General features: G+C 41.2%; 1 protein-coding gene across 1 annotated transcript in view; it reads right to left on the reverse strand.

The window, feature by feature from the left end:
• The window catches only part of cacna1ia (calcium voltage-gated channel subunit alpha1 Ia), a 118535-nt gene that overhangs the window by 58624 nt on the left and 45734 nt on the right, over nucleotides 1-14177 (reverse strand). The window contains exons 3-5 of the mRNA XM_073494259.1: nucleotides 10809-10942; nucleotides 5838-5935; nucleotides 750-909 (exon numbers count right to left, since the gene is read on the reverse strand). Of these exons, the coding sequence (XP_073350360.1) occupies nucleotides 750-909; nucleotides 5838-5935; nucleotides 10809-10942 (392 nt within the window). The remainder of the gene's footprint in view (nucleotides 1-749; nucleotides 910-5837; nucleotides 5936-10808; nucleotides 10943-14177) is intronic.

Raw genomic sequence — 14177 nt, forward strand, 5'->3', positions numbered from 1 at the left:
GAACACAGCCTCCAAAAGACTGAGGCCAGTTTGATGACAGGTTCTTGCAAGGTTTGGTGCTCCTGACACCCCGGGGATGAGTCAGAAAATAAGACCCCAGACTGCACGCCAAACTAACTAGCAGACGGCAGCTTCATTTATCAGCGCCAAAGCTACCAGTATCTATCCTTCATAAATCACCTTGGTACTGTGACTGGCCTGCAACTAGTCGTTGTTCTCGGAGACTGCGTACTGCTGATGTCTGGAGGTGTTCATTGTGAGGCTGCTGGTTAGCAGGAGTTCACAGTTTCTTATGACCCAGTTTCACTTAAATCAGTGCACAAAGTAAAAAATTAGTATACGCTACTGAGTGCAGGATGAGTCATCAACATTTTATCATTTTCCAGAAAGTTTTAAACTCTTATATGACTTTTACAAAACAACTTCCTTCCATTGTTGGAGCTGATACTGGTGTATGGATTTCAAATTCATGTGAACAATTACAATTACAATTATTGTAATGTAATGTTTTATGAAACCCATGTGAAAGGAGGAACAGGTAGGGCAAGAATGTATGCTCATATACAGATTGTAATTTTTACAATATATCATTTCAATAGATTTATTATTGTAAAATGGATTTCATTTCACTAGTATGACATCATAATAGGTAAGGGATGGAAAGCATGCAGGTAAGATGTGAGTCACACTCGCGCACATATTGTTAACACACATATACTGAACGCATTGATCTACAGTGTTTGACTCACAGGGTGAAGTTCTCCTCGAGGTAGCAGCGGTTCCTCAGGAGCCCTGCCCACAGCTGCACACCGATGATGCCGAAGATGAAGAAGACGAAGAAGCAGAGCAGCAGCACATTGCCCAGCATGGGAAGAGTGTCCAACAGCAGGTTCACCAGGATACGCATACCTGTGGGTTTCAATCAATAATTGATTATCACAGGCTCACACTAATGAGGAGAACATTAAACATTTGCGTATGGATTGCTTTGTTGCACAGCCTCTCTTGCTGCAAGTAGCATTGTTATTCACACGTTAAATGAATTATAATGCTCTCTGTTTATGGAATGTTGCAATTGCTTGTGGCAATATATGATAATTTATTTTAGTTTGTGAGTTGTTTAGACAAATTTGTTTTGATGGAGCCTCCCTGACTTTTCCCAGTTAAAAAGGCACTTCATTCTAGGACTTTACTTTAAATCAGTCTTTCATTTTCTGTTGCAATTAAGTTGCAATTGAACGTCATTTCAAGAGGACAGAGTTGTTTAAAAAGGCGTTCCTGCACGTTTGTGCACTTGTGTGAGACATCCAAAACGTCAGCTGAAATTCTGCTTATGACAGCAAACTGACTAATTACAGTCCACCCCATGAGCAAAAAAGTGTAATCAGGCTACATGAGGTCTCATTCATGATTAGATGGAACCTAATTGCAGAAATACAAGGGTGTCCTCTGTCAAATAATGATGACCTCAACGGTCCTGCAGTGATGACATACTGAGATGTAAATAGTGGAAGATAATGAGAGCTGATTGGTCTAAGAAGAGAGCGAGATGTGAGACCCACTGATGAGATACACAGCAACCCTGTACTCACACCTGAGAGAAAGGTGTGTGTGCTGTTACTATGAGTGTGATGATATGTGTGTATGTCTCTACTAATCTGATGTATGTGTGTGTGTTTGTGTTTTTCAGCGGCATACTGCGATTTGCGAATAACAACTCAACAGTAGGTTAATGTGTCATAAACACAACAGTGCATCTAAACTGCCAACAGACTGAATGACAGGAGAGACGCTGAGAGAGAGAGACACAGAGAGAAAGAGAGAGAGTGCAAGAGAGACAGAGAGAGAGAGAGAGACAGAAAGAGAGAGCAAGAGCAATAATGATGATGATGTACACACATAGGCAATATTTACACCTGTAGTTCATGCATTACACAAACACAAACCCATGTTTGAAAACAAGAGAGAAAGCAGTAAAATTAAAAATGCTTAGTGATAAGCGATTATGTGCTCATTCATTATCAAGTCAAAATGCAGTGTGTATCTGCATGAGTTAATTGATTTTGAAGAGCTTCTGAAGTTTTCAGCCAAAGTTGCGAGTGGTCTGTGAGCGACAGACTGGTGTGACATTAATCTCTATAAACAGAAATCGTCATATGTTCTGGTTTCCATGTGTAGTCAGAGTAGTATTAACAATCACATTTGAGTAGGCTATGGTTGCATGCAAGCCAGCTGTCCCTGTGGAGAACAAACGAGGTGGAATGGATTGGCCGAAAAGTAATCCCAGAACACACTGGCTATCATCTGATGAGGAATTTGCTTTTTGGTAGCTTTTTTTATTTTATTTATGTGCATTCATATCAAGATTGAATTACATCGCATCAAGTCACACCAAAATGAATCACAGTGAATAGTCCCATATTAAAAATGTGTCATCACCGAATCATTTCAAAGTCCATGCCTTGTAAGGAAGAGATGTACACCCCTGGTAAGAAAGCAGCGAAACTTAAATTTTGGAATCCATGAAAATTTAAACCTCGCAGAAGAACGAATTTTTCTCCTCTGGCTAATTTTGTCTCGTCGACTGGTATTAAATGGAGAGCAGTGGCGTTGCTGGTGTGTATGTGTCTCTGGTGGCGGCTGGAGGCGAGTCTAAATGTGTTTGTTCCCCAGGGTCCTTGTCATTAGGCCACTGTTCCATTAGGCCTAATTGGGTGAAGAGAGGGAGAGACGGATGGAGGGGGGAGAGAGGGAGAACGAGAATGAGACGCGGCCCGAGGGTGTGCCGAGAAATAGTTAGAGCCAAAATAAGAAAGAAAGCAAGGAAGAAAATGAAAGAGAAAAAGATAGATGCAAATCAAACACAAATATTAAAGGAAAGGAACGCAAAGAAAAGAAAGAAAAAGAAACAGTATGGTATAAGCTTTTTTCTCTCCTTCTCTACCTGCCTCCATCTCTTTCCCCTCCTGGCGACTGTACAAGTTTGCCATCTCCTGCTGCTTCCAGATAAAGATGGATGCCTCCCCTTGCGCCACAATGGAAACACATTTACAACTATCTGCCTCTGCTATTCACTTAAAACCAGGGGAGTTCTCTTCTCTTTTCCTTCTGCTCACACTACTTTCTACAGTGACTGTTGTCTTTCCAACTACTATTCTGTCGAGCACTCCCTCTATCTCACACCAATTTCATCAAAAAAGAAGTCTGACACAACAGCGCACCCACACACACACACACAGAGCACCGGACTACTATCTGCCACTTTTGTTGGAAGGTTACAAATTGAGGTGTGTGAGGGGTCAGGATGTGCTCATGCTCCCCGTGTACCTGTGGACAAGGTAACGATCCAACAAAACAAGGAACAAATAGCTTTATCCGCATGCCTTCTCACCTCTAATGGGGTCATGAGACGAAATCACCCTACCACATACTCATGCAGCTCGCCGATAAGAACATGAACAATAACAGTATGCACACATCACACACAGAAGAAGCATAGGCTCATGAATACACATTTATCATACACTCACTCACACATACACAGTACATGCATGAATCTGCTGCATCACCTATGCATATGCTAATTCACCCATGTACTTCAAGATTCATGTTATGATGCATAATCATCTCCAGAAAAGCACATTTGTTTCCACTCTGTGCTCTTGTCACTTTTCTGAGTGCTGCTGCTGTGTCTGTCTGAAATATCAGGCTGAGTACGTTCTTTGTTGATGCCTCCATCTGAAAGGTAACTTGTCCTTGGGTACGAGTGGAAGATTGAAACCGGCTGGCTGCTTTTTCAGGTAAATACCCTAAATACGAAGAATCTGCAATGATTGGACACTTAGCTGGTGAGCTAAAATCAGTCAGACTTTCCTCGAGGCAGAGGACAGGCTATAACTTTGGATTTGTGTGCATCTCTCTCAGGGGTCTTTTGAAAGCAGCAGAGAAGCCAAACAAGAGGATATACTGTATAAGATCAAAACTGTTAAATAATTAGTTAGCAATAGAAAAGCTTTAGATGTTGGCTTGAAGAGATAACAAGCTACTCTATCTGCTCATCTCTCTCCCTCACATGTAGAACTTTCTGTCTACATTAACTAGAAAGGTTTCCTTTTCCTGCAGTATCTGTCCCCAAGGTCCTAAATGAATTAGGCAACAGGGCTTTCATGCTATCAGCTCCATCTGCTGCGGACTGATTTCATGATTATTTAAAAGTGTCAGTAGAATATCTTAAAAATCCCTTTCAGTAACTTCAGCTTGTTGAAGAAAAGTTCCTTTGTTTATATTAGGGTTGCCGTGGTGACGAAATTTTTCCAAAGACGAATAAGCTTGTGACAATTCTGGTAATACCTGATCCACCAGCTTTTTACAAGAAAAGACACTTAGTATCTACAGAGTGCTGTGTTTGTTTTACTGCTGCTGCAGCTTCACATTAAAAGCATTTGATTGGTGGAACATGAGTTGACTTGTATTTTGAATTGGGCTAGTCACAGGAAATGCAATGTTTTCAGTTAGCACGTTATCGTTCATCAAAAATGTAACAGAAAAAAATGGTGTTGAAACATAATTTACATAAAATAAAAAATACAAAATTGTCTCACCTTTTCAGAATCACATATAGCAAAATTATTTTTATGATATCAATAGAAAATAAAATAACAATAAAAAGGATATCTTACAACCTATCTGAAACTTCTTACCCGCAATTAGCATTAGTTGCTAATGCTTGGCTAACTGCTAAAGTGCCGGAACTAAGTGATGAGAACAGTCTGAACCTAGCTTGCGCAGGCTAATTGGTGCTTACAATGATTAAGAACTGCCTATTAGAGAAGCAGGACAAAGAAATCAATAGGAGTTAAAAAGTTTGGCCGAGAACTGAGTTTTAGATGAGAGGAGCAGGGTTATGGTCACGGACTGATCAGTGAAGCAGCATTAATGGATGGTTTGTAAATCTGATAAAGCTGTGACTCAGGGCCTGAGCGGGCTGTGTGATTAAGCATAAGATGAATGTTTAATGATCCCCACGGGGAACAGGTGGCACACGGGTGCACCAAAAAGCCAGAGATGTAATACATATACATGAATTTTCATGCAGATGCGTTTGTGCTTTATGTAGACTGACAGGCCAACACAAACATAAAAAGAAACTAGAACAGAGACGTTATAAGAGGAGACAACCTACCTAAAGCATTTTGAATAGAAAATTCCGTGACGCCAGAGATGGCGCTTGTATGACACATATACGCGGCCCCAAAGGTGAGGTTATTCAGACATCAGACAGGTCAATTTTCTTTCACTGGGATGGTGAGGAAAAAACCCGTCCAACTGTGCTTCTAACTGCCTCATACTCCTTGTCCATGTTGGTTTGGTTGTTTAGGTTTAGACATGAGGGGTGATGATTGTTTAGGGTTAGGGTAAAATTATCAGGGTAAGCCAATCAGAGGCGGAGGAGGGCAGATCATTCCTTTGCCATTCTTGGAAAAGAAATATTGCTCACAGCGCTGTAGATTGAGCCATAAAAAAAATGTGGTGTTGTTCAACCTTGCGCATGTGCAAGAAGTGTTACCTGGGAAAAAAGTTTCCAAACTTTTCAAGCTGTTTTTAATCAGATTTGACTTGTGATTCTTTACATGCAGTTTTTATGTCCTGGTGACTATTAAGTGAAGTTATGGCTCCCTCTCTATTTATTTAGATAAGGGCCTGGTCTTGTTAGCCCGAAATAATTGCCCAGACCTGCCTAAAAGGACTTTGAAAACAAGCACAAACACACAGACAATACATAGTCACATAAAAGCGCACTACACCTTACACACACACATAAACTTAAAATGTCTCACTTGGCACTCTGTTGATGGCTTTGAGGGGCCGCAGGACCCGCACTGTCCGAATGGCTGACAGGTTGATGTTCTGCAGGTCCAGTGAGTACTCTACCATCCTGTTTAAACAGACAGATAAAACACAGTGAGAAAGAGAATTTAACCTTTCTGTAGTTACCTCAATGAACTGCTGGCTCAAAATATGACAAAAAAGGATATCCAGCTGGACCAGAGACCCCTGCACCATGATTCAACATCAGCGGTCACTCTTTGATCTGGTCTCACCTGTTCCCTCCCCGAGCTGTGTGAGCCCCAACAGTATGGGGAATGTAATGCAAAGAGTGTCGCAACACTCTAGAGAAAGTGGCGGGGGGACAAAGTGACAAAGCATCAAAAGGGGAGGATAACATGAAAGAGAGGTGAGGAAAAGAAAGAGGGAGCTGGAAAAGAGGGATTCATTCTATTCTAAGTGTTGCCTGCAGGATGTTGTGGCTCAGTCAGAGCCTGGCATCTGTTAGCAAGTCATTTCTACAGCATGGCTAAGCTGTTTGTGCCCCCGAACCCAAACCACTTTCACAGGAGAATGCCCACGGTTTGCCATGTGTGTGTATGTGTGAGTGTAAAAGCAGTGTGTATGGTAGGTATGTTTAAACGTACCACACTCACACTACATGACAGTTATCACCGACACAGAGATAGCTCAAGTTGGTGAATCACTTTTACAGTGTGTGTATGTGTGTGTGTGTGTGTGTGTGTGTGTGTGTGTGTGTGTGTGTGTGTGTGTGTGTGTGTGTGTGTGTGTGAGTGTATGTGTGTGTTTTAAACGAGAGCAGAAATGCAACTGCGTGCATGTGAATGTGTGTAAACGGTGTACATTGTGTAATAGTATTTAAGCCTGTCTGTGCACAGAACTGATGTTCCTGGGGCCATGACAGTGTTGGGACAGCATGATACCAGAAGCAGCACCATCACCACACACTAAGAAGACCCAAAGCACATCCGCTGGCTTTGACAAAAAAAGCCAAGCTCACTGTCTCTCACATAGATAGACTTACGAAGCATGTCATTTACAATAATGTGATATTTTATTAATCCCACAGGCAAGCTCTTTCCATTTGCTCTTCACTGCAGCACAGAGTCACCAACAGAGTAAGCTCACACTTGAGTAGGATTACTTGTAACAAGGGTTTGAACTATAGCTGACAGGCAGATGTTCTATTAACTAACAATTTATTCATATAGGGGTGAAATAACTCAAACCAAATTTGCAGAGACATAGTAGGGAGCTAAATCAGACTTTTGGGTGAAATGCTTATTCCTTTCAAACACTGTCAACATGCTTATGACATCATTGGCTCCTCTCTGTTGCTACGGTTGCTCCCCTTCAGCTCCGGCAAACCAATCTTTGCTGGTTGCTGTAAAAAAAAAACTTGCTACCAATGCAGAAAAGTCACCACAGACTCCAGGTTTACAAACTCTGGTGCACTGCAAAGTAGAGAGATTTATCTGAACTTGTTTGGTAGGGGCTTGAATGTAACAAACATTTATATGTAAAAGTCCTACACTGGGGGTTTAAAGTAAAGCTCTGGAGCCTCAAACTTTGTCTCTTCGCAAGGATGTGGAGGCACAAAGCAGAGCAATTTTCTTTACCTGGTGCAGTCGAAAAGACAGAAATGCCACACAGCAGCTTGATGAAAATGTCACAGCAGAGAGAGGAGCATAACAATTGTTTTGGGGACAGGCTTTTTCCGGCTGGGCAGAGTGGTGTTATTACAACCTGCCTCAAACATTATAGTATCTGTTGTAGCTCTAATGATCTGATGTGGGCTGCCAAGAGACTGAGCAGAAGGCTAAAATGTCAAGAGGGAGTTTTGAGAACAATTAAAACATACATGTCCTCCCTTTAATGAGCTCAAGGGTACAAAAGTGTTTTTTTTTATGTTGCCTGATTAGGTTACAGGATGAGAGCAGCAAACTATTAGATAGTCGTCACCCACTGAAGCATAAACAATTGCATGGATAAGCACATTTATTGTTTTGTTAGAGATCCAATTGCATCTGGAGGACAGAGCAGCAAATAAAGTGGGACAGAACAGAAGATCACCGATGAGTCTGCATGTGAGTGTGTGTGTGTTGGTGTGCGTGTGTGTGTGGGTGTGTGTGTGTGTGTGTGTGCTCTATAGAAGTGTCTCTTCCTGTACACATCAAGCGGGCCGCTGTGTTTGGGAGGGTAATTAGCAGGCTGCCGGAAGCGTCCTTTTTATGATTGTTCTCTATTTTTCACATTCCTTTTTTGCTCATGATGCCTTCATCTCATTCATGCTTTCATGTGACTAGTGTCTGTGTGTGTGCGCGTGCGTGTGTGTGTGCATGTTTATATCGATATGAAATGCAAAGCTTGAGGGGAAACCTGGAGTAGACCTAGTGAGAAGAGATCAGATGCACCTTTAATGTGAGAGAAAAGGAAAACTGAGTCTTGAACCTTGACATGCAAAATCTGTAGTGACTTAACTGTCAAATTAACAACATGCCTTCATCAAAGTAACCTTCTAAATGTCAAGAAAATTGTTTTCCTGCATCATTTGTACATTAGGAACGACATTCTTTCTTTTGACAGTTAAAAAAGAAACACCGTCATTTCTGAAGAAAGTGAGGAAAAGGGTGAACTGTGGTCTTGTTTTGTCCTGTTTAATTATGCATCACAATCAAGTTACTGAGGCTGGAAGGGCAGGTCCACAAAATGTAATCAGGCCATTGTTTCTTTGCATATACAGAATTAGAGCTGCAATGATTAGTTGATTAACAGAAGGGGGAAAAATGGCCACTATTTTGATAATAGATTAATCATTTCAGTCATATTTCAAGCAAAAAATTGTCAAACATTTGCTGGTTGCAATGCAAACATCAGTCTGTCTTGCTCAGTGTGAGAAAGTTTTTTATCATTTCTTGGACATGGTAAAGTTTTTCAACCAATCTCTGGCATACATTAGAAAAAAATATGGAAGACAAGACTGACTTCTTGTAAAACAAAACAAAAAGGGTCATGCTTCATCCCTGGATCAAGAATCTCAGTGGACCCACGCAAAGAGATGTGCTGCCACATTTCTGTTATTGCTGCGGCTACCAGACAGGCTATGAAAAAAAAAAAGTCAGTGCAGTGAATTAGGCCAAAATAAAATATACAGTATATAAAATAAAGCAGATTCAAAGACGGAGTTTGTGCGTGGCAGGGTTACGGAGCAAAAGCATGAAACCCCCTTTAGAGCCTGTGTGGACAAAAGCTTCATCTGTATGAGGTCTGAAGGGGGGATTACAAGGGAGGATGTTCATCCGAGCATGTGAAAAAGAAAGAAAGAGGAAGAGAGAGAGGTAGAAGGAGGGTGAGAGAGCGAGGTGGTGCCCGTGGGTAACAGACATGGAGCTCATAGCAGACTGTCGGCTGTGAATTGGCCTGGCAAGTTTGGCAATGCCCTCTGCAATTAGCCTACACGCTAATCTAATGGATGCTGCCAAGAGGAAAACGGAGGCTGAATCGTTCACACAAATGCATATGCCACACACACACACACACACACACACATACACAGATTAAGCAAACTCAAGAGGGATAAACTGGCAGACGGTAATCTCACACACACACACACACACACACACTATGAGCATCCACTTGGGATCTTCAAATGAAGATGGATGTCTCTCTAACCAGCCAGGTAAGTCTGTTGCCCTGCCTTTCTTTGTCTGCTATTATACCTCTCTCCCTATTTGTCTCTCTCTCTCACACACACAAACACACATTTTGCAGGTGTTTGAGCAGGTGTGTTTGCTTTAGTTTTGTGCACATGCCTCTATCTAGCACGTGTGTTTGTATGTCCCAGGGTAACAGTGTGTGATTGGACACTTTGTAAGAACAAACCAAACTTATGGAACGACTTGCACAATATGATAATAGAGAGGCAAAGTCCCTCCTCTTCTGATGGACCACCATGGAACGTTACTCCGGAACAAATATGTACTGTACGAAGGGACACATACGTTTTTGATCCCGTTTGAATCGTGCCATGAACTACATATATAAGGTTTGACAATTTAAAAGATTATTTTGCAACTCAAGAAACTTGCAGTCTGTTGTTGAACAGTACCGTTTTTTTTTTGTTCAAAATAAAGTTCCATGGGCGAAACCAAAAGGGGATTTGTATGTTTTTGTGGGCAAGTGCCATGAATTGTTCAGCGCGGCTGTCATTTTTAAATTCCCAGCTTCCATCTTTCATTCCTTAATTTCTTTCCTTGTTCCTGTAAACCTTCCAAACCATTTTTACTTCCAGTCTAAGCATATGCGCTTGTCCAAAAAGAAACCCCATAACAACTTTTGTTGTTGATTCTAAAAATGACAGGACGTTTTCATCTTTACCCTTGTGAATACACTATACTCTAGCATACTGCAGCATGCCCAGTCCCCTCCTATACTGTAATGTCTGTGGCAGAGTACCAGAGATTGCTGCCTTATGGTTGCATTCTCAGAGGACGCCCCACACAAGCCCAGTCTACTGTTACAATGAGTCTTACAGTGAAATATCTTTAGCTTCATTTTTACAGAGAATATTCTTCATGAGATTTCTTCTTTTCTGTTCAATTTTTGACTGGACCTTGTCATGAAGGCCACAAAGCTTTATCACCCAGTTTAGCCCAGTTGCATCCCTATTTCCTACCTGCCAAAAATATCCACACAAAATCAGAAGTCCACCATATTTTATCTAAAACATGACAAACAGGGTGTGATAGTAGCTGCAGTTGCATACACAAGTTCCAATCACTTGCTAAACCCTCACTATGGCCACTGAAGTCATGAAATTTAAGGACACGCCTACCATTGATGTTTATGATAGGACACAGTAAGATGTTGACTACTTTTGACACACCGTCAATGTTCCATAAAAATCATGACATACAGACTTTAAAAAGAATTAATACAAACACTGTGACATATTTGCTCACCCAGCCATGACGATGAAGAAGTCCAGCCTGTTCCAGGTGTCCCCCAGGTAACAGCGACGGCCAAAGATCCCAAGAGCCACCATCTTTACCACCATCTCCAATGCAAAGAAGATGTAGATGAATGCATCGAAGGCCTACAAGGGGACAAATGGAGATAAAGACGGAGGGAAGTGAGGAATAGATTAAACACATAAGCCAGGCATCTGTTTCGTCTGCTGTGTTCATGAAATGAGTAGGCTCAAGCTGTTATTGAAGCTCCCTCTTCGTTTTGTTTCAATCTCAATTCTCGGTGAATGAGAAGGAGGAGCACTTGTCCTTCAGTTCAATTCAGTTCAATCTAATGTGCTTCACTGGCATGAATATAAAGTCAAATATTTCCTATATTATATATCAGGTAAAAATGAGATCAAAAAAAAAAAAGGTCATATGTTTTAGTTGTTAACAGTATACCTTCTGGAAAAGAAAAAGATTTACTTTGATAGCACCACAAAAAATGAACAGCATGTGCACTCTTCTCAAGCCTTGAGCGAATTTCAGTTTTGACCTCCTACATATATATAACACCTAGAAAAGATCCATGACCTTCTATTTTCCACCTTTCAAAGGCAATTTTAACACTTCTAGAGTGTAGCTGGTTTCACACTCCACAGCAGCACTCATTTCAAAGCTCACAGGAACTGTCAGATTAGTTATTTTCACCCCAAATGCCTTTTTAAACACCACAAATTGTGATTTAATAGCCCACTAACAGCATATGTGATGTTCAAGACTGATGTGCTCTTAATGTGTTCGTGTGTGCTCTCTAGTAATGACTATAAAAGCACTAGTGGCAATTGCTTGAGCAAAGTTTGCTGTTAACATTGTGGTTTGAATGGCTTCAAAGAGCTAAATGTGTGTATGTGCGAACTAAGAACACAAAACATATGGTGCCCAATGTGCACCAACCCACGCAGCAACACTTGAATCACTAAGAAGTGAACAGGAAGAAGAAAGTGAGGGAGATCCAGGTCAAACAACAGGGAAACAAAGATGAAGAGAGGATAGACAGTGAGGGATAAACTGAGAGAGAGATAGATGAGCTCATATCCCTGCCATGTGCTGCTTGTATTATTATGTATAGATCGCTAGCTAAACCTCCTATTGTAAATGCGGAACAAAACTCTTTCCCAATGCTTCGCCCGAGGCCTTATGACTGTGTTTGCTGCCTTGTTACATATTCCTACTATATTATAACTCAAGCTGCTGCCTCTTGACACAGCGAGTTCCAAGGCCTGGAAATTCAAATACACAATGAAGCCGCATGGCTGCTTGCTTGGTCATAATCTGGATTATAGATGATGACAAGCATTTTTTGTTCCAAAACCTGTCATCCATCCCCAAACTGAGCACAAGAGCAAAACACACTATTCCAAATGGGACGACAATTTTGCAACTCATGTTGAATCTCAAAGTTATATAAACTTGAAATGCTTGTTTTGTTGACCTTACATGAAATTAGGAAAAATATACCAAAACACTGATGAAACATGTTGATCGCTGTGAAATAGCCAAGCAGATTTAATACATGTTTAGGTCATGCTCAAGACTGAGGGAATTTTGGACATTAATATTTATGTAACCCATCCCTACTAGGGCAATCTTAGTGCAGGGGGATGATAAAATCACTTATAGTGACTAATATCAAAGAAAGTGCTATTGCATTTGCACCTTAATAGCTAGAAGGAGAATACTTTTGGAATTGAGATCACTGTGACTGCCTAAAGCATCTGCAGTGCCCCCTTCTTAATAGCATATAATGCAACTAACCACCTATCCATGTAAGCCTATGGGCAAGGTGTTATCTGTAGAGGATGGAAACCAAACCTTAATCCTGTTGACAAACCAACCAACAAACAAACGGACACGGGTGAAAATATGACCTCCTTGGCACAGGCAAATATGATCCTTAGCAAAAAGGTTGAAGCAGCCCAGTTTATAATAAAAAATAACTTAATTTGACAGCAAACCATGAATATAAAAAAGCCTTAAAATGCCGAACATATAGCAATTTTCAATGATCACAAGAACTGAATGTTGCTCTAGGCTGCTAAAACACACTTAGTATACCCTGAGAATAGAGACTGTGCACTCAACAAATCAGACGGCACAAACCAATACACATCCCGCAACGGGAAAACAATTTTCCACAAGGTTATTACCTTTTTAGGGTTTCAGGCGGCAGTTAAATGACAAACTAGAGCCTCAACAATAACCCACAGCAGTTTAGAAAACACTGATACGTGGTACATTTTGGACAACCAGGAGTAATGCACTTCAATTGGGGAAGAGAGATGTTTTTTTTCACTCAGCACTGATGAACTGCAAGATGGTGTTTGTAGCTGCAGAGCACATTGAATGAGACAAATGGTGTGTGAAAGTTTGGGGATTTATTCATGTTGCAGCACTGGCAGCGGCAGGGGAGGTTGCTTTGTCTGAGACCAAAATAGCGAGAGTCAAGAGATGGGATGAGCAGCTATCTATTCCATTTTTCTACAAGTGCACACGTTGTCTGTACCATTAGTTATTTATAGGGCTCAAGATATCTAAAAGCCGTAAAGGAAATGAGTTGGTGCACATTTGTGCACTTGCAGGTGTGTGAACTTCAGCATTCATGAGTGTGCACAAGACTATAAGTATAAATCTGTGCTTTTTTGTTTTGTCTGTATACACCAGGCATTACAGTGCCTTGTAAGTCATTTGATCCCAACATGTGTGTTTCATCCCTGCTCATTCACTCACAGACACTCAGCATACAGAGCTGGCAGCATGCAATGGGAAAGACGAGAAGATCAGTCTCACATGCGGTTTAAATGATGTTTTGATAAATAATGCAGCCTGCACGCTTCACATGTAATCCGACATTGGCTGCACCAGTTGGATCCCTGTCGCGCTCCGCTCTTGAGTGAAAGGGGAATGAATTCATCATAGTTATTTGTCACCACCGCCAGCTTCCTCTTCAGTCAGCCTATCAGGTTTTATCGTCAACATGATTTGTAAAGAGGTTGAGGCTGTCTCGTGACGGGCCCTTTCATGATATGAAATAGGAGTTGGTGTGGAAGCTACTTCACATGCTGTCATTGTGCCGCTTATTTGGCAGGAGGAGCGGACGTTGTAAGTAGGTCATCAGGATTTCGACCATTTAAAATAAAATATGCATGCGTGTCTTACTCTACTTATGAATGAGTAAATGACGAGAGTAATCAGCGCATAAATCCAAAGGCACCGTGAGGACAAATCTCACACTCACTGATAAATAGGATGGTTATTCGACAAAGTGTCTGTGTGTTTTCTGAACATTTGAAGCTTCATTATAAAGGTGAACAGGTGTTG

This window comes from Pagrus major, chromosome 23 (genome assembly GCF_040436345.1).
Source record: "Pagrus major chromosome 23, Pma_NU_1.0".
Lineage (NCBI taxonomy): Eukaryota > Metazoa > Chordata > Actinopteri > Spariformes > Sparidae > Pagrus > Pagrus major.